The sequence below is a fragment of the Acipenser ruthenus genome, chromosome 1 (assembly GCF_902713425.1).
Source record: "Acipenser ruthenus chromosome 1, fAciRut3.2 maternal haplotype, whole genome shotgun sequence".
Classification (NCBI taxonomy): domain Eukaryota; kingdom Metazoa; phylum Chordata; class Actinopteri; order Acipenseriformes; family Acipenseridae; genus Acipenser; species Acipenser ruthenus.
The window spans coordinates 20,168,603-20,190,200 of NC_081189.1; the positions used below are offsets into that span (position 1 = coordinate 20,168,603).

Here is a 21,598-nt window from a genome sequence, read left to right on the forward strand (position 1 = left end):
TATTAGGCTTTGAGAAGAAGGGTTAGCGTTTGTTAGGAACAGGCTTAATTGAATGCAATTATTTGTATGAGGCCAGAATATAAATGCGTTACACACATCCCACGGTGTCAGACTTCTTCGATCACAGATCAAAGTGAAGGTTAGGTTTTCCCAGAGGAGTAACAGTGAAATTACATAAGAACATAAGAAAGTTTACAAACGAGAGGAAGCCATTAAGACCATCTTGCTCGTTTGGTTGTTAGTAGCTTATTGATCCCAGAATCTCATCAAGCAGCTTCTTGAAGGATCCCAGGGTGTCAGCTTCAATCCCAGGGTGTCAGGTGTGAAGTTCACACCTAAAATGGTTAATGCATTAGTGTTAACTTGTACAGAAAGCAGAAATTGTGGTGGCTTTGCCTAAAATAAATGAACTCCATTCACTAGCAGGCTTAATAATCAGAACTGAAACAGTGGCGCTCTATTTTTTATTATTATTATTTAAAAAAGACACAAATTAAACAGTACTGCAGTACAATCAATAGCATAGCAATGACAGTCACAGTCATCAGATGATTATATAATAGAAACACAGTGCGCACTACATAGAAACACAGTAAGGATTGATTTATAGCTACAGGTAACAGTAAGCTTTAGCTGTGTAAATCCTCTATTTTTTCCCCACAAATTGCAGTCACTGATTCTACAGGTCATAGCATTTTCTTCTAACATTTCAATACAACAATAAAAAACAAACATTCCATAAGCAATAAACGACGATTAAAAGAAAAACATACCATGGGATAATAAACAGACACAGATATGTAAATTCAGAGGGCATAAAGTATTGATGCAAGTACATGGATTATCTTAAAAGGTACTGTATATAAAACACAGGGCCATATTGTTTCCCAACATATTTAAAGTTTGCATCACCTGAACACAGTATACTATACAACAGTAAGAGCTTCATGTTCACCACGTCAAATAAGTCGCATGGAAACCCTTGCTACAAGGGAATATATATATATATATATAAATATTTATAACATTCTGCTTACAGTGCACGGCTTGACTGACTAAACTTATTTCAAAACTGGAGCAGGAACATTCCTTTTACATTTCATCCGAGCGATGTTGCTGTATTATCACGGTTGTGGTTTTCTGGTCGAGCCAGTCCTCCTTGTTCACTGCGGCGGCAGTCATTGTGTAGTCCACCGCCTCATTTCCAGGGCTGAGGTGTCTTTCTCCTGCCGGTGACAGCTTGGTTTTGGCTTGTGAGGGCAAGTCGGAGGAGGAGTTACTGTTAACTGCAGATTCAGATTCTGCTTTTTCTACTTTTTGAACCTCTGGTGTGCGATTCAGCCCTTCAGACAGCACAGATTTTGTGATTTCCACATTTAATAACAGATCCTTCTCTGTGGCATCAAGGGAATGTGTTGTTGCTGGTTCATCTTTAATGGTTTCCACACCAGAAAGTGAACGAAGGCTTCTTGAAATAACTGAACAGAAGAGAAAAAAACGTTACTTAAAAAATGACACCACTGATATATATATATATATATATATATATATATATATATAATGCAAGTGTCTTATATACATAAATGAGATGCACAGATAGCTCCTTATGTTCCCAGATTCTGATATTTTGTGATAATGTCCTTACCAAGCAGTTGTCTGAATAAAAAAGCAACTCTAAAACGTGACATATGTCTAGACCAAATCCAGTCTCTAATCAAGGGTGCTGAAGATTATGGACAGAACTCATAAGCCACCATAGCTACCTTGCCTCACGATAGCTGTAGTGGTATGTGCAGCAATATTTCTTTTAAACATTAATCCAATAATACATCGCTCAACTAATTACACAAATGTATTTCCCCTAAAAGTGAACTGATCTTGGCCTTTACCTCCTGAAGGGGTGTACAGTTCCTTCTGGGACCCGCTTGTACCGAATGGGTTCACACTTGGGAATACAATCAGGCAAAATGACAACAGGAATACCTGTGGGGGGAACAAATACAAATATGGATCCCGAAAAATAAAAAAATACATAAAACAAGAACTCCAACACTAAAAATACACAGTTCTGCAAAATAGTCCCAATGCACAAAAAAAGAGATTTGCCTTCGTCTTTTTGTGAACAAAAATGAAAGTATGTCTTGCAATATATGTCATCTTCAATGCAACAGCAAAATGCCATAACGCAGATATGCAGTAGAACAATTAAAATGGCTGGTTTTATTCTGAAAACTAATATTACAACCTCTGTATAATTCCTCTTAACCACTGTAAAATTACCAGCGTCTCCATTTATCCACATAGCCGTAAAAGCAGCGAGTGTAACCACATTGCCCTTCAAACACGTCTCACATCTGCCTGGATTAGGGGGGCTCGGTTTTTGAATGAATTTAATAAAACTCATCTCAATTGCGAGACCCAATCCAGACTCCATTTGAGGCGAGAGCATTAACATCACAGTGCCATCTATCTCTTGCTTGACGCTGACTGCAAAGGAGCAGTTGCCAAAAGCCTCCCATATTTGCAGAGCATCTAAGTGCTTAAACAGAATGGTATGAAGAGGAAAGGCTCACCATGATGCAGGTGCTCGAGGTGGTTGATTTCATTGTGGTTTGCTTCACCAGTGTCTGAAGCTTCCGTAACTGCTCAATAAGACTCCTGGTAAGCAGATTGAACAATTTGTATTTATTTTTGTTTGAGCAATATTTGTATTTATTTATTTTTTAAATTAGGAGGTAGAAGACTCCACATAACACCCACAACCTTAAACAATCCATCATGAGATATTGAAACACAGTGCCAAAACAGTTTTAAAAAAAAAACAAGGTTATAAAAAACACACATGAATTACTAAATTGCACGGTCAGTATCAGAGATTGAGAGCTGGTTAGCACATTTTCTACAACATCAGGACAGGAGAGTATTGCACACAATGAGACAGGTTACGAGGAGGCTGTTTGTAAATTGAAGTTTGAATAATCAAGGCTTTTTATATATATTTTAAAAAACTATGGATTTTAACTTATGGTCACATTTTGGAAATGTTTTTCCATTTAGGTACAACAAAATGAACAAAGAAATGAATATTCTACTCACAGGTTTTGCTTTTGTAGCTGATTCACCTTCTTCTGTAGCTCCTGGTTCTGAACTGTGCAGGCAGCAACTCTATATAATGATAATAAAAAAAATATTAAAACAATTATATCATATTATATATATATATATATATATATATATATATATATATATATATATATATATATATATATATATATATACACTTTATAATCAAGGAATGTTAAATGAGTGAAAATAACAAAAGCACAACGATAAACTAGGTGACTGCAAGAATGTAATGCAATTAGGATCAGCGATGAGCCATTAACGTAATTTGTCATGTCTGTTTGAAATAAAAATTACACGAAACAGAATCAGGCACAGTTAAGATATGAAGGTAAAAACAAATGACATTGTTTTGTAATGAACAGCTTTTTCCGAGTTTAATTAGGAAACAGAATCAGCTCAAAAGAAGTGTAAAGGGTCATGTGATCAAAAGTAACACCCAAAAACTTCAAGCCCTAATTCTACAGTACAGTTTACTGCTAGACTATACCCAGGACCTACTATCCTACAGTTATAAGTCACAAAGAGATCCAAGCCACGGGAGTGCCCAATGTAGACTACAATGCAATAACAGGAGGCTGTAATGCCACCTACCTGCTTTCTAGCCCATCCACATAGTGCTTTTTCTTTTTGCGGCTCTCTTGGGCTGACTGCTTGTTGCGGATCTTTCTTCGGATCCTTTTCAGCATGCGTTCCTCACCCTGAAAAGAAACAGGGTTGGTTTAGTTTGAAGGAGAAGTTTCTACAAGTCAACACACAGGGTGATTGTTCTCTTTTGTGACAGGTCATGGGGAAACAATACCACATTAACAATTTTAAACATCTGTGTATAAAAGTGAAGTCACAGATTAACAGGACTCTTGTTGGGACAGACAGCTTTTGAAGTGTCTTTGTAATGCAGCAACTGTGTATATTATATTAAAATGATTGTGTCAGTTGAAGCAGATTATTGAACCCGAATGTGTCTTAAATGTTTAAATGTTTATCACAATTCTTAGAAATCACACCTATAACTGGCGTGACAACTCGTTTAACCCATTGAAAAAAAACATTCTATCACTAAGCTGTTTTAGGTCACACCTACAGTCTTTAGGAACTCAATACTGAACCATATTATTTGTTTAAACACACCCATTTTGAATGGAATGCCAAAATGACATAAATGTTACTGGTAACTTCTGTCCAGTGTAGTCACTAAATCTGATAAAAACTATGATAAAACTAAGTCCCATAGTAAAGTGCAAAAGTACACTGTGCACATTCCAAAACCTTTTAGTGTACTTGACCACGTTTCTTTTGAGTTGTGACACTATATTATGATTAAGCAATTCAGAGATTCCCCAGTGCTGTAAAACGCTCCAATAAAATATAGAACTGGGTTAACCCTGCAGGGTGCAAGTTAATCAAAGAATGTAGAACTGTGCCACTCCCTAAACAAAATGCATAAACAAGAAGCTTTCGATGTAAACGTGAGAGGAAAACTGACCTTTGTGAGGGGCAAATTAGTTGGTATTGAAATCCCTTCCTTTCCCATAATTCTCTTTTCTTCTTCTGTTAGAACCAGTTCCTTGAATTGAAACTGGATCTGAAAAGAAGAAAAATACAGCTAATGGCTGTTCAGGTATACATTATTACCTCTGATGTCAAACTTTGACACACACACAAAAATATATATATATATTTTTTTTTCTTTTCTTTTTTTTAAAGCAATATTTATGCAGTTGAATTACTTAAAGAGTTGTACAAGGATAACATGTTTGACTTGGTGAAAAAGACAAGTCTCTAATTTAAAACAATGCAAGTTAACATTTTCTTAACATTTGTTATTTTTTATGTCACCTATTGCATAACAGTTTAATCCATTCCTGGTGTTAATACAAGCTTGATCAGCCACAGTGTATAGGTAACAAGCTCAGCTGTGTCTTATTAAACTCATAGTAAAACCAGGAATGGATCAAACTGCTATGCAATAGGAGTCTTATTTCCATCCCTGAAATTTTTTTATATATATATATAGATAGATAGATAGATAGATAGATAGATAGATAGATAGATAGATATTGGATTTAAACTAAAATATAGATACAAACCTATTTTACAAATTCAAAGTCTTCACAACACAATGTTTTATGGCAGAAGTATTTCTGTTTTAATTTAGGTTATTTCAAAAAGCATACCTGGCATTCCTTATCAGACTGAGAGAAATCTTCCATTGCAAGAGAGACCGGGGTTTCACTGGAGTAATCTTCAACCATATACTGTGATTCCCAGTCATCTAAGTGGAAATTTTTGTGCAATACAAATATGGGTCAACAAATCAGGCTGTACAAGAACATTTTATGTCGAACATTCTAGGTTAGCCTCCTTTCTCAATCCTCTCGAACTGACACCTTATTAGCCAAGACCGAGACATGAATTACAGCTACTACATTACATTATATAACTGACCCAAATAACTCAAGCGATCCAAACATACATGTTATTATGATGAATGTAAAACACACAAGATCTCTGCAAAGCAATACGTCACAGGGTTAGAAGTTATTGTATTTCTTGCTCTTATTGTATTACTTGTATTGTAACACTGGAAATGTATTTGCTTACGATTGTAAGTCGCCCTGGATAAGGGCATCTGCTAAGAAATAAATAATAATAATAATAATAATAATAATAATAATAATAATAATAATAATAATAATAATTTAAGCGTACTGCTAACTAGCCAATGTGATATTTCAACTCTTGTGATTACGGTGGCAGTGGCCTGACATGTGGCACAAGTGAAAACCTTTACACACCTAAATCGATGGACACGTCTGTTTCAGGATGCTCCGTTCGTACGCTCTGCAGAGTGTCGCTGGTGCTCTGCTGGTCCTGGTTCAGGGAATAGTTATGGTCTGTCTGTATGACCTCGGTGTTGGTTTGAAATTCAGGGCTGTTGACTGGCTGTTCACAGAACTTGGGACTGGGTGATGGTGTGATGTCACTGCTGGAAGAGCTGTTCCAGTTATTGTTATCATCAGATATCCCGCTGTCACTGCCCTGGGGGGACCAGGACTGTAATGTAGCCGGCTCGTCTTCCAAACTGCCCAAAATGGAATTTAAGAAGTCTTCTGTTTCAATGCCATTCAGCATCTGCAATAAATATATAAAAAGCTATTAATATTGGCAAATATTGCTTTTGGGAAACACACACATATATAATAGATGGGCTTCAGTGAGTTACAGGAAAATAATTTAATCTAGGGTTTCTGTGACGTCATAAATTACAAGACCGTCTGCTGTGCAGAAAGGATATTGCTGCTCTAGAAAGAGTGCAAAGAAGAGAAACCAGAATTCCCGGGTTTAAAAGGTATGTTGTATGCAGACAGGCTAAAAGAATTGAATCTATTCAGTCTTGAACAAAGAAGACTATGCGGTGATCTGATTCAAACATTCAAAATCCTAAAAGGTATAGACAATGTCGACCCAGGGGACTTTTTTGACCTGAAAAAAGAAACAAGGACCAGGGGTCACAAATGAGATTAGATAAAGGGGCATTCAGAAAAGAAAATAGGAGGCACTTTTTTACACAGAGAATTGTGAGGGTATGGAACCAACTCCCCAGTAATGTTGTTGAAGCTGACACCCTGGGATCATTCAAGAAGCTGCTTGATGAGATTCTGGGATCAATAAGATACTAACAACCAAACGAGCAAGATGGGCTGAATGGCTTCCTCTCGTTTGTAAACTTTCTTATGTTCTTATTTTGTTTTCAGTAAGGAAAGCACAGCTTTTTGAACCCCTACATTTATCAAACCAACTCAACTGCTTAAAAAAGACTTGCTCCCTATCTCCTCTTCTTTTATATACGTGGAGTATGCATCGTGTTTAATAGAAATAAACCTACATCTTGCTCCGAAAGACCCCATTCCTCCATCAGCATGGCCCCGTCAGCGAAGACATCATCATTATCAGCATTCCCATCGTTAAACAGCAGTCCCAACAGATCTGTGCTTTCCATCTCTGGAAAGTCCTGGGTATAGGGCATCTGCAATCGAAAAGCCTCAGTCAGTTTGGGCTATACAGGATAGTGCATGGTATTTTCTGTGCAAAACAGCAAACTAATTCCATATTATGTTTCAATTGTATTGCAGTTCTAAAATCTGAAGCTAACTATTCATTACAAAAACTGACAATGCAGGAGAAATGTTAAAATTATAAGAAAACCGCCATCATCCAGACCTCCTGCAACACACACGATGAAACATTTTCAAAGCTTTTCAAATTCCATTCTATAAATACGTGAAGGGCGAGGCATTTTTTAGTCTTTTCTGCATTTTAGTTTGTTCGTGGCATTTTTATGGATTCGCCTCCTATATAAATTGTATATACCATTATTAAATATTGCAAACAGGCATGGAGTTGACTTAATTAATCCATTGAATACAGTATATGGAAATTCAGTTACGGCAAATTGTGCCTCAGAATAGATTTAAAAATAAATTAGCCGATACATGTTGATTTATGAAGCATACAGCCTCGCATTTTAAAAGTGTGATAACAAATATGTTATAATACTAAAATAATGCAGTACAATTGCTTCAACACAGGGTGTGAGAACAAACCTCTCTACCTTGGAAAAGACTTGGCGATTGATGTTATTTTGACAGCCGATACTGATCTGTTTTTTTGTTTTTGCATGGTACAGTATTACCGCAGGTTTCAGAATGAAATGCAGCGGACAGCAACTTAAAACCCCACCCACTTCCTCATGGTCACATGAAAGCGAAGCACCATTACATCAGCACAGCCGAAAACCAGCTCAACAGGAAAATGTAACAACATACATTTGTCGTGCAACAAAATAAATGTAATTACTGTGTCGCGAACTCATACAAAGGTAGCTTCTACCATACCATAAACAAATAAATATAGTTTAATAATACGCACAGAAACGTCACGTGTTTTGTTTAAAAACAATTGTATTATTCTATAACAAGCTTTAATGTACGCTATGTGTTTGCAGAACTGGTAATCACTATTCTAAAACAAGTTTGCTGGTGCAATGTTAAACCTGGACATATTTATCTATATCGTCATCATCACCTAATCGCCAATGTTAAATAATAATGTTTTATTATGATGATCATGTTATAACTAAAGACAGTACAGGCTTCAAGTATTAATAGCGCAAAGTGCGGTACGTCATCAAATATTTTTTTAATATTTTTACAAACCAACAATCCTGCTGGTATTAAATATGATATTTAAACAACAGAAAATAAAATTACCGTACCTTTTTAGAACTCAACATCTGCTTTAAGAACTACACAAACGTCTCTCTTTCTAATCGCTGTTGTTGCTGGTTCAAGTCTACTTTCCTGTTGAAATCCCCTTCCAACAAGACAGAAATTACGTAATTGAGACCAACAGCGGTGAACAAATACGACATTACCATGCGCCTTACTTCCTCCTCTGAGTGGTACTTTCTAGGAGATGTAGTTTTTCTAGCCTGCGTCCTTCAAGCAGACTCCTTGCTCAGTTTGTAATTACACGTTTATTTGCTGTGTTGGCGATCCATTCTTGCAAAAAGTATTTTCCAGTTCTTTCAAAATAGCCTCAGACAAAATAAATCGCGTCTTAATGCTGAAACTAACACATGACTACAGGTTATAATTAACACACAATTCAGAAGAAGCCGTTCTCTATAATTTAATAAAGGGAAGAGTACACTGGGCAAGGCTAAGTAGGACTGCTAGTCTATGCAAACAGTAGCAGATGGACACATTTCAGTAATCATACTTATTATGAAGCACAACACACTTCATTTAAGTAAGGTGAAACTTTTATGTTTATCGATCCAGCAGTGTCATTTTGCAAACATATTCTAAATAGACCCTTGATGACGTTTAAAAACAGCAAGGGAGATCCACAAAAAGCCATTTTCTACAAATTGTCATAAGCACCTTTTTTTTCTCAAATGACAAACACTTGTTGAAGCAATAAAACAAGAAATAAATAACTGAGGTATTCCTAAATTGTTTATTTCTAGTTTTGCGTTATCAACAGGTCCTCCTGGCACTTTGTAGTAAAACGCTTTAAGAACGCCCCTATATCCTCATTGTGGATGCACTGTTTTAGAAAGAGCTATGTAGACCTCACATCATGTGCAGTTATGAAAGAAACACGTTACATTAAACATATATATATATATATATATATATATATATATATATATATATATATATATATATATATATATATATATATATATATATATATATATGGTACATGCTTTGACCAAAGAGTTTTGTGCAACCTAGTTCTTTGACCAAAACACACATTTGAAACAGAATGGATTTTGGTATACATGGTATTGTACAGCTTACAAAATGTAAATGTTAAAAACAAAACATGAACTGTTAATTACATTGCATTTATATATTTGCAGTGTATCGATAGGTGGTTATTCAATCCGTGACTCATGAGAAAATGCTAAATGTTATTTTGGTTATATACTTACAGCGACTGAAGTTGCAGGACTTGGGCTTACTGTATATGTTTTAAAATAAAAGCTTTCCTTCAAAAAAATATAAATCATATTGTATTTGACGTGTGAGCAATAGAGGCTTTCAATAATTACTTGTTGACCAATTTCACATGATAGTTATTTGAACTAAGACGGTTGTCATGCTGATGCGCTGGGGAGACCGCACTGTTGTTGATCCCCGGAGCCAGCATCGCAGCCGTTGTGTGTGCTGATGCGCTAGGGAGGCAATAAGCTGATCCCTGGAGCCAGCATTACACTTCGGCCATCAACACCAGACAGAAGGATATCTACATCATCATATGGAAGGAAGCGCAAATGGATGGAGACACAGATGGATCACATTAGTTTACTGTAAAGCTACGTCTTAGTTGGTGCATATCTTGGCGAGAGCCGAGTTCAAATCAGCATGAAGTTTTAACATCTACTCTCGTGTAATAGAAATCAAATCACATGTACATTTCCAAGCTTTTCTTGAACAGTTTGCTTCCCTGTGCTTCATGATGAAACAACACTGTGACTTTTTCTGTCAGACACATAGTGTTTCTAAGAAGGTGGGTTTCTTAACAGCTGTGTGCAATTACAAAACCTTCTCTTGATCCTAACATTTTGATTAATTATAGACTTGTCTCTCCATTCCCATTTTAGGCATTTCTAACTTCATAATGAGTAGTAGCTTCTCAATTATCTAACCATCTGGCTGACAATGACCTTTAAGAAAAACAATCACTCTTACCCTTTTCACAGTACTGAAATGGCTTTAGCCAAAGTTGCTAATGATTTGCTGATGATTTCAGGCACCTGATTCTTAGCAATTTTGATCTTGCTTGATCTTAGGACTGATTTGGACACCATTGATCACATGGTCTGACCACCTCATTAGAGGATGAGGGACCAGTCTAGTCGCATCTAATGGTTGGACTTCATTTTTTTTTTATCAATGGCAACAAAAGTTCACAGTGCAATCATATTGAATGGTGTGGTTTGTGTTGTGAACTTTTTCCAGAGGTGCAGTGGTCTAGAATACCACCAATGACAAGCCCATTGTTACTGTTTTTCTACCCAGCCCCAGCATGATTTTGCAAGTAGTGTACCGCAAGTGACAGACTAGCGGTAAGCCACAATCACTAATCTTTGCATATCTAAATTATTCAAGCTTATTTACATGTCTACAGGTTTTATAAACAATATTTCAAAAATGGTGATGAGGGTTTGTTTTTATTGTTGAGGAAACATGTCCCCAAGAAAAACACACAATTATTGTGCAGTACAATGGGAGTGCCACTATGGTGATGTACTTCTAATATCCACTAGGTTGAGCAGTTTAAAACAAATACAGAGAGCGTCCCTTTTGTTGAAAAGCACACAAACACAAACCATTGAAATTAAATAAATTAAAAGAGATGTTTCCATATTCTGTGTCCGTGTATGTGTTTATGTGTTTAGAGCATCCTCCCGCTTCCATCACACGGATGTGTTCTAATGGATCTCCTCCTAGTGGCTGTTGTGTTAACTGACACCAGCATAAGACTTGTACTTCACTGGACTACAGAGCTTGCTATTTAGCTGAGTGGTAAGATGTTTGTCTTTGATCCCTGCAATTCAATGGGCCGAGAGGGCAATTCGTTACAGTATGTCTGAGGAAGTTTGTAGATAGCTTTCGTCTGTAGGGAAGAGGAAGCTCTGTTGGCTGATCTGTTTCCATTACACCTCAGAAATCTGTTTAAGAAAATAATTTCCAGGTCTGCTCAACTTTTTTTTTTTTAATTTAGTAGTCGGCAATTATTTTTTTTACCGTGTTTTTCTCCCAATTTGAAATGCCTAATTGTATTTAGGCTCAGACCATCTGACTCGAGAGCGGCGAAGAGGAACACACGCTGTCCTCTGGAATGTGTGCCATTAGCCGACCGCTTCTTTTCACTGTGCAAACCCGCCATGCAGCCAGCCCAGAGCTACAGCGTCGGCGGACAACGCATCTCTCTGGGCAGTTTACAGGCAAGCCCGCAGACGCCCGGCCAGTGCAGGGGTCGCTGGTGCGCGGAGGACACCTTGCCCCCTGCCCCCCCCCCCCCCCCCCGTGAAGACATCTGTTTCGGGCAGCATTGTGGAGTAGTGGTTAGGGCTCTGGACTCTTGACCGGAGGGTCGTGGGTTCAATCCCAAGTGGGGGACACTGCTGCTGTACCCTTGAGCAAGGTACTTTACTTAGATTGCTCCAGTAAAAAAACCCAACTGTAAAAATGGGTATTGTATGTAAAAATAATGTGATATCTTGTAATAATTGTAAGTCGCCCTGGATAAGGGAAATAATAAGAACAAATAATAAATAATAATAACCACAATAACGGAAATTGATATGTACAAAATATGTCCAGTATATGCAAGAAGCGTTGCAGATAAATATGCTCTTACTGTAGCATGTAGATGTGAAAAGGTTAAGCATTAAACATAAGCTCATAATGCATGCTTGTACTGTAGATGTAGATAACATGAAGAAAGTATTCGTTAGACACCTGTGATTTACACACGCTATATAGCGGATTGTTCCGGAACATAAAGAAGAGACTGCCAGCTTTGCTTCACCAGTTTTGGTTGCAGATTCATTCTTAGGCCAAAGTATTTTAAAAACTATGGAGTCAAAATAATTTTCAAAATAGGACGCTGATTTTATTTAACTACATGTACCATTATAGTGTAATAATAATCTTTTTTATATCAGAGCAGCAGTTCTGTTTAGATAAACTAACAAGGTTTCAACATTTTTATTCTATCCCTTATAGTAATTGTTACTAACAAAATCTTTCATGTCATGCACTTCTGTTTGCTATATATATATATATATATATATATATATATATATATATATCAGAGGACACAGTTGGAAATTAAATCGAGACAAACTTAGGACAGAGGGTAGGAGACACTTCTTTACACAAGGAGTGGTTACCATGTTGATGCTGAAATTGGGATCATTTAAGACCTGACATGACAAAGTTTTGAGATCAACCAGCTACTAGGAACCGGATGAACACTGATTGGCATAATGGCTTCCTATCATTTATAAATATTATTATTATTATTATTATTATTTATTTCTTAGCAGACGCCCTTATCCAGGGCGACTTACAATTGTTACAAGATATCACATTATTTTTACATACAATTACATTATTTTTTAACACATTATTTTTTACATACAATTGCCCATTTATACAGTTGGGTTTTTACTGGAGCAATCTAGGTAAAATACCTTGCTCAATGGTACAGCAACAGTGTCCCCAACCGGGGATTGAACCCACGACCCTACGGTCAAGAGTCCAGAGCCCTAACCACTACTCCACACTGCTGCCCTATGTCATTTGTTTCTTATGTTTCCTATAATTCTGAAGTTCAAGAGAACTATATTACTTTCACACCTCAGCATTTTAAATTACAGTGAGTTCCATAAATATGGGACCGTTTACTTTGCAAAAGTAAAATGTTCGGGGGACTTTATTAACCATGTAATAACAGTGCAGGAACAGTAATAAATGATGATTAGAAACACATATCATAGGATAATAGACAATAGATAAACAGTGCGCATAAGGTTTGGACTGAATGTTTAATTGTGTTTTATTATGAATATTAAACCCAATGTAAATGCAAACATCAATACTGTGCTCTACAGCTAAAGAAGACATCTTATTTGCACCCTGACATCCAACATGACAAACTGTGCTGCACAGACTGTTCTTTATTTTATAGGAACGCTGAAATGACAGAACATTGTCTGGCGGAAATGTAACAAAGTAATTCAATTCTTCAATATAACTGCAAGCATCCAACTCTGAAAACATCAATGACTAACGGATGACCTTGAAATTCAATTACAATAAGTCCTGATATTTGCTGGGAGGAAAAAATGAAATCCTTTTAAACTGTGTGCTGGAAAATAGTGTTCCTCGTTAACTTTACATGCTATAAATAAATAAGTGCACATCCTGCAAAGTTAAAATGTAAGGGACTGAGACACAAATAATTTCTGGTCAGCCACGCAACATAATGCACCAGTGGGGGATTAAAATTTCGGCTGCCATTTTCTAAGCATGCTTTAACCCTATTCAGATCACAACCAGTAAAGCAACTCGTACATGAATTTAATGCAGTGGTAAATTACATTTTCTTTCATCCTATTGTCAGTATTATTCGCAGTATTCTCACTAGTTCCCTTTAACTTCTTCTGCTTAATATATGTTGGTTATTTGTTTGTAATTCCTCAATCTGCAGATATTTCAAAGCTGTTGCTACTTCCTGTTATTTTATGTGTTGCTGTACTGTACTGTACTGTAAACTCACTCCTACGGTCTGGCTGCAATAAGATGTGACCCTACAACAAACACACAGAGATTAAGCGCTTTAGCTGTAGTTTGAAATACGTGCATGTCCTGAAATAATGTAAAAAAACAACAACAACATATTCTTAGAATAATAAAATGAGGACCAGTAATAGTGTTACAAACGGCAGCCAATAATTGGATGGAAATGGATCTTTAAAATCGAAGAACTCCTTTAAGCATTGTTTTCCACAGCAATTATGATCCTTATGTACAGTACCTGTACATAAAGCATGCCAAGATAACAATCACGGTAATAAGAAAATCTATTTCCATCTGGTCATGGTGAGGTGTACAAAGGCTGGTTTTATACAGTGGAATCATTTTCTACATCAGAATGGACTGAGTAATGGGCCTAATAGAAAACTGGACATTGGAGAGCTTTAGAATCCAGAGGTTCAAAACTCATGTTGTCTTTATGGATTTATTGCTTTTGAGGTTTTACAGGGTTGGAAATCCGACTGCATCTCAATTTCACACATTCCAGACTTTAATACATGCTTGATTACCAACAGCATATATGTAACAATCTCAGGTGTGTCTTATTAAACTCATAGTAAAACCAGGAGTGGATCACTGCTGTGCAATCTGCGTCTTATTTCCATCCCGATTTTACCTTTACATGTATGAAGAATCTTTTTAGGAGCGAGTGTTTAATAATGTTTGAGGGCCAGTTTTAACAAAGCAGTTTGCTGAATCCAGCTTAATTATACTGATGAGAATACATTGAAAGAAAAACAAGTCAAGCTTGCAATCATTTATAACTAACTTAGCTGATTTTCTTCAAAACTCTTCCGTTGTGAAATAGGCAGAGAGAATACCGTTTGCTTGCTAAAACCCTGCTAAATGCTCGGAGTTCTTTGTGAAACTGGTCCCAGGTTTTGATAACAAGCTGATTGATTTGAACAGCATACCTTCTTTCTGAAATATTGCAGGTACAGACAGTGCCGCCCACAGGGGGGCAGACAACCAGCAATTTTGACACCGGGCCCGGCATTACGGCGAATCCCTGACTTAAAAAATTGTCCCGGGACGGAACATTTCTGTGGGCGGCACTGGGTACAGGTTAACTATACTCAATGCTCATTACACTTTTTAAATGTTATTATTATTATTTTTCAAGAATTATTCAAGAAAACAAAAACAAGCAAACGAGGCACTAATTGTATTCGTTTTCTGTTGATATGCAGAATTTGAGTTATTTGTAACCTTGATAATATTTTAATATCTAATCCAACTCTTTTCGAGTATTTATTTTCAAACTACACTTCGTGTTTGTGTCTTACAGTTCATTAGACGTCCGCTTTAAACCGTTCTCTTTAGAACTCAGTGACGTGAGCACATATAGGGCCGTGTCGGTGAATGGGTGGAGTTTGTCTTGCTGATCTCATCAGGGAGTGGAAATCACGAAGAGTCTGACATTAACCAGCACTTTAGAACATCACTGTAGGCTGGGGAAAAAAAGGATATTTTTCTATAATTTCCAACAAGAGGGGAGAAACGGGACCACAAAGAGAGAATTGTAAGCGGTAAGTAGTACAGTAATCCTAAACGTGGTTCTGTAAATTATGCTATCGGTTTAAAAGTTTTGTTGTATTTGGGGTGTGAAGTTAGTGTGTCCGGACTACTACTAGAACGAAGCCCCCACAACGTCTCTATGGGCTTTATCGCCAGATTCTATAGTTTTGTCCAGTGAGTCAGTAATCTGTGATATTTATTATATATTTGTTTTGTTGTAACAATTAAGTGACATACATGGTCGCGGTCCTGAAAACCGCGTATAATTTACTTTTTACAAAATCTGACTGGGAGGCGAAGTTGTCTGTGGTTGAGAGTTTGAAAGCAGACAGGAAATTAAAAAAAAAAAAATACTTGAATGATCAGAACGGTGCAGTTGGTCTCAAGTTTATATATATAAAAATAAGTTCTAAAAACGGTGCTTTTGTTGCGACTTGCAGATATGATAACAAGCACTTTCTGCAGCCCAGGTATATGCTTTATAAAACGGGAACGAGCGTTTGGTAAGAAAACAGAAGTTAAAAAACGTAAGAAAGAAGTTTAGACACGGAGGAAGATGAAGTTTGTACTGTGCATTCTAAAATAGATAGGTCTAACGTTTGCCTGCGTAAAGAGTAGTTTACACATACTGTATAGCATTTTTGAACTCTTGTAACTGCACTTTTTATAGTTTTCTGCTATGGTTGATGTAATGGCATTTTATGAACGTTACAGGATGCCAACGGGCCTATGAGAACAACACTTCCTTTTTACCTGGGGAAGTGTTCATACATTTTAGGGATTTACAGCTTATTAGCTGAAAGTATGTTTTGATGATAACATAGTGTCCTTAAGAACAAAAAAGCAAAACAACTTTACAGATCTGACGTCTCCCCCCCCCCCCCCCCCCCCAAAAAAAAAAATACTTAACTGTCTCCCAAATTGATTTGGGCTGCTTGTTAGAAGCAATTGTTAAGTGTCAGTCTGGACAATTGGAGGCTTTTCTTTACTTGGTCTATATTGAACATTTCACAAGCTGCTGTGGGAGCAAAGTGCTCTGGCTCTGATGCTCAAGGTGCTGGGCTTAGATTTAGGTATGTATTGATAAAAAACAAGTCTGTTTTTCAGAAAGATGCATTCTCCAAGTTTGCAGAATCCTTAAAGCATGTTATGTATTGGCCTAATATGTAAAATAAACACTATTACCAGATATTGTTGCAGTTTGACAGGGTATAGTCAACTGCGATGGAGTTGCCTGTCAAGGTTATTCTATGCATGTTCTATGAGGTTTGTTGCCAGGCATGGGTGTCGTCCTTTCTGGGCATTTTATGCTCTCGTGTTCCTTTCTTCTGTTCTATTTTGCAATCACTTGTTTTGGTAAATCTTCCAGCAAGTAGAAAAACAGCCAAAAACAGGGCATCATTTCTGAGGTAAATGTGGTCAGTGCTTAAATTAGTATTTTTAAGTTTTATTTTTGGAGCAAACAGTGTACCTCAGTGTAGTTATTTTTCTCAGTATTAGCTAATTTTGTAAGCTTGGTTTGCGTGAAGTTTCTGGTTACATGTGTAGGCTTTTGATGTGGAGCTATCCGGTGATGGCTAAAAGCATTATCGACATGAAGTGACAAGTTAGTCAGTGGCACATACTTTTTGTTGCCTCTGGGGGTGAAAAGTATTTGAGAAACAAGTTTTCAGTGTGGCAGCCAGGGTGTGCCCTTCATTGTTGGACAACATAGAAAAAATGTAATAGCTGCAGGGAAGAGCTATCTGTACAAATATTAAGGCTGATCTCAAACACAGAAGCAGCCAAGAGTGGAACAAATGACTTTAAAATAGCCCTTTCTGGGGGCAATTTTTTTAAAAAAATTTTACTGTTTAATTTCAAGCTGTTTTAGGATTTTAAAATCAGAAAGTGAATTGAGTAACATTGGTTAATCTGGAACCTCCTTCTCCCAGCAACAATTCCCAAACAGAGTAATAGGGATTCCTTGAATTCTTGGGGTGGAAAGGGTTAAGGAATTTGACATGCTCGCGCATGCAGCTTTGAACCACTGTGGAGTGAAATGCGTTTGGAGAAGTTGCTGATAACACTTCACAGAGCTTGATAACAAGTGTTTAAGTTAAACGCTTGACCGGTTTGCTTCGTATGGTGTGACTGTCCACAGAATGGAAAGGGCAGTATTGGTTAGTAAATTAAGTATATATGTAGCTAGTTCTACGCCCGCAATGCTTTATCTGCAAAACAGCAGGGCTGCATAAATGAAAGGTGGAACAGATACATTAAAAAAAACAAACTGAGAGGTCATTCTTAATAGAAAATCCATTATGTTAATTATAAATCAAGTGAATCACTTTGGTATTTTAAGGTTTCCTTTTTTATGAATGTTTCTCTTGTTTTTTGGACTGATCCTGTTTGTCTGTTACACTCTACATTCAGAATTCACAAATGTGGAATAAATACTGTTCAGGAGGCAGATAATTACTGTACGTCAAATCGGCAACACCACCCAGGGTCTTGCATAAAACTGGGTTGGTTGGCAAGTTATCCTTAGTGTGTTGCTCTGGCATCACCCGAGCCAGGTTGTACACAAGTCTGCTAATAAACCCACCGCAATGTTACTTACCTCATCAGACAAGACATGTTATTTACTTTCAGAACTAAGGCAAATAACTGTTTTGCATGAAGTAGGCCTACATCCTCTCACTCTTGGAAAATCATTTGTCTGGATTAAAGTTGACCTCTTAAGAAATGCTGGTCTAAGAACAGATTCATAAATATATAGACTGCATGTAAGTTGTCGGTTTCTTTTTGCCTGTAAGGAATTCAAGATGAAATGTGGATTAAGGCCTCTAGGATTTGACATAAGGGTGTTTATCTGGAATATACTGTGTAGTAAATTTCCTTGTACTATATATCGCAGACACGCCTTTTTCAGTACATACATATTTTACAGCCTAATTTGGCGCGAATGCGATTGGGAAATGCTTCCCTGTTTTACTCTGTGCAGGCCTTCTGCTCTGACTAGACTGGAAAAATGTGGTCAGTGAGTAAGTTGGATTACACAAAAAATGATCAGGAGGGGACGGGGGACAAGGACAGGGACTGTCTGATTTCTGAAAGCATTCAGGGCCTCTGACCAAAATGTTTTTGTTTTTTTATCAACAATTCAGTTACTGTAACATAAACAACATTTATGTAAAACGATATTGGAAAAGAGCCCAAAACATAACCCTAACCTCTGTCTCTGAAAGGTTCTTTATTGTGGAGCAATTGGAAAATGAAAACATATTAAGAGGAGTGGAGATACAGTATGTGGCCGCTCATCAGTAATGTATTTTATATTTTAAGATGGATCATTCTAAATATCCCACTCCTTAATACTGAGCAAATCATTTCTTAATCTAAAGCAGTAGTTTAGCAGGAGGTTTCCTAGTGAAGTTGCATGTTGCATCAATGAAAATATCATCAGTTTGTTTTTTTATGTGATAATTATTTGGCAGCACTAATAACAGTATAAATTAATGTAATTGATTGGATAACTCTGCTAGTTGTAAACTAATAGTTGTAAATATTTTGTCTGGGTTTAAAAAAGACGAGAAACCGACAGCAACTGTATGAGGTATTAAGTATTGCTCGACGTGATAAATTCTATACTGTCTGCTTCAGCTAAAACATTATAGTTTTGTCTTGCAAGTTTTAAATGAGTAAAAGATTAAGTTCCTGTTGGTATAATAATACCTGTTATGTTCTGAATTACAGTTAATCAAAACAAAATCCCCTATTGATATCTCTTTCAGCTACTGTGAACATTCCCATTGTCTTTGGTTTCCTCATTCTAAAAAGTGACCTTTTAACTCCACTGCCTCTATACTACATTTAACTGAAATTCAGCTATCGGGAGACAATTTTATTGAGAAGAAAGAAAAAGTGAATGTTTTACTTGTATAAATAACCATTGAGGGATTTGCAATAACCACTGTACAGTATTACTTATTGTATAAATAACTACTGTGGGGTTTTCAATGTCTGTTATAAGAGCATGTGTCTGTGTGTGTGGTTTTTAGTCTGAGAATCTATTCTGAAACAATTTTTGTTTGTCCACTAACTCTTGTCTCCACTCCATCCATTTTATAGATGCAGATTCTGCATTTGATATGAAATGGTGGTTTCTGTACAGACGCTTGCCAAAAGTGAAAGTGGTCATATATTTAAAACAATGTTAAATATTAATTAGTGCTGGGACAAATATCAGAATATTCAAACCAATATTTTTTGACATGTATTCAGATACAAAAATCAGATGTTCGTTTGTTCAGCCACAAAAAGGCACAAGTAAACCTCATGTTATTACTTTATGAAAACATGTCTATGGCCACTGTTTACTGTGGTGAAACAGCAGTGGCAAGGAATGAAAAAATGTAAATAAGTAAAATGCGTTGTCAACTTTATGTACTATTTATTTCAGGAATAAACAAAACCACGTTTAACTTGAACTGCTATTTGGCATCCTTTGTTTTGTAGTTAATTCACTGGGGTAAAGTAAGGCCTACACAACATATTTACTCCTGGGATATTTTTCTACTTTAATGTGTGACATATTGTAACGCCTTGCTGTAAAAATAAAGGCACACACACAGGGACCACGCCCCCCCTGCCCCTGCTGCTATGCTGTCTCTGCCTGCGTTCTGAGCAATATAACGAATATTTAAGTTATGAGCGAATATCCAAACATGAAAGTCCTGTATTCATCCCAGCGCTAATATGAATGTGTACTTTGTACATGTTTTGTGGAAGGTACAGTAGGGACGTTGTGTTTCTTCAGTCTTGTGCTTGTGTAGACCAAGTCCTGGTGATTGAGATTCAGGTCCATGGTCAATCAAAGTTCTGAGGCAAAGATCCAGCTCTGCAGAAAATACAAACACCAACCTGGAGATGGACTGGAATAACCAGACCTAAAGGTGTCTGTGCTGTTCTAACTGGATGATATATTGCTCTTTCTGGACTGACTCAGCAACTGATAAGCATTTTAGTTTCCTTTGCTGTCTATATTTAATAATTTCTTTTTGTCAGACACCTTTGGAAATGTACGTACCCTTGCACACACCCTTGTGGAATTTCTGTAAAGGCTCTTGTTCCAAAAACTATAGCGTTATACATCCCCACATGTTACTACAACTGTTTAAATGACGTATCAGTCATTTCTTTTAGTTATTTTCAGCCTGAAAACTTTTTACAGCGTAATGTGTACAGTAAACAAAAGAAACTAATTTATTATTATTCGCATTACATGTTATAGCTTATAGTGTAAGGGTTATTGCCCAGGCTGCCAAATGGGCAACGCAGCAAGAAGGACCCATGATGTCACACCGAACACAAAGCCAGGGCACTTGTATTGCTATTTCTGATCGCTCTTCCTGCAGTAATCAGGGACATGCCCCTGTTCTCAGACACACGTGCACTCGGCTGACATCTTGAAAATACCTTTGAAAAAGACTTTACATTTATAAGTGTAAAACGTTGTCAGGATGTTAAATGCAAAAGAAAAATGTACAGGTACATCATTTAAACATTTGTAGCAACACATGGGGACGTATAACGCTGTATTTTTCGAAACCCCGCTACTTACTCTTTAAGTGTGGGTTTGAACACTTCATATATGAGTGAGAAAGCTCAGTTATTCTGTTCTTTTCAGATATGTGTTTACAGTTGTAAAACTGTTGCTTATTTAGATAGAAGCTGTACAGGTTTGGCATTGCAGCATGACTGCTCTGGGGGCTGTAATAGTAATAGAATTACACTAATCGTCTTTCATTTTCTTACTGAATTTCAAGTAAATAACAAGACCATGTAAGGTATATTTGAGTCTTACCCAAAAATACCCTGCAAAGCTACAAAATGTATACATTGAAAATCTGGGAAATGTAAAATACTGACCTGGTCCTATTTTTACAAGTCAGGCATTGTTCTGTATTCAGTTGAGTGATCCTTAACATGTTTGAATTTGTTAGTACAGTATTAGTATGAACTGCATTTATTCGTTACCGGTTAAAGACATTTACAAGTACTGAATTTTT

At 36.8% G+C, this 21,598-nt stretch overlaps 2 protein-coding genes across 5 annotated transcripts in view; one reads left to right on the forward strand and one right to left on the reverse strand.

Moving 5' to 3' along the window:
* Positions 1–450: 450 nt before the first annotated feature.
* Positions 451–8,560, reverse strand: LOC117973160 (cyclic AMP-responsive element-binding protein 3-like protein 4). The gene is made up of 10 exons (XM_034924533.2): positions 8,402–8,560; positions 7,013–7,153; positions 5,922–6,258; positions 5,301–5,398; positions 4,610–4,708; positions 3,718–3,824; positions 3,097–3,165; positions 2,574–2,658; positions 1,890–1,983; positions 451–1,478 (listed from the first exon to the last, which is right to left on the reverse strand). The coding sequence occupies exons 1-10, from the start codon at positions 8,417–8,419 to the stop codon at positions 1,093–1,095; spliced, it is 1,434 nt and encodes a 477-aa protein (XP_034780424.2). The 5' UTR covers positions 8,420–8,560; the 3' UTR covers positions 451–1,092.
* Positions 8,561–14,742: 6,182 nt separating this feature from the next.
* Positions 14,743–21,598, forward strand: part of LOC117409328 (talin-1) — a 97,320-nt gene continuing 90,464 nt past the window's right edge. For 2 of the 4 annotated variants that reach the window (XM_059020135.1, XM_059020227.1), the window contains exon 1: positions 14,743–15,556. The gene's annotated coding sequence lies outside the window, so the exon portion shown is untranslated. The remainder of the gene's footprint in view (positions 15,557–21,598) is intronic. The other 2 variants (XM_059020181.1, XM_059020275.1) reach the window with 2 other exon arrangements.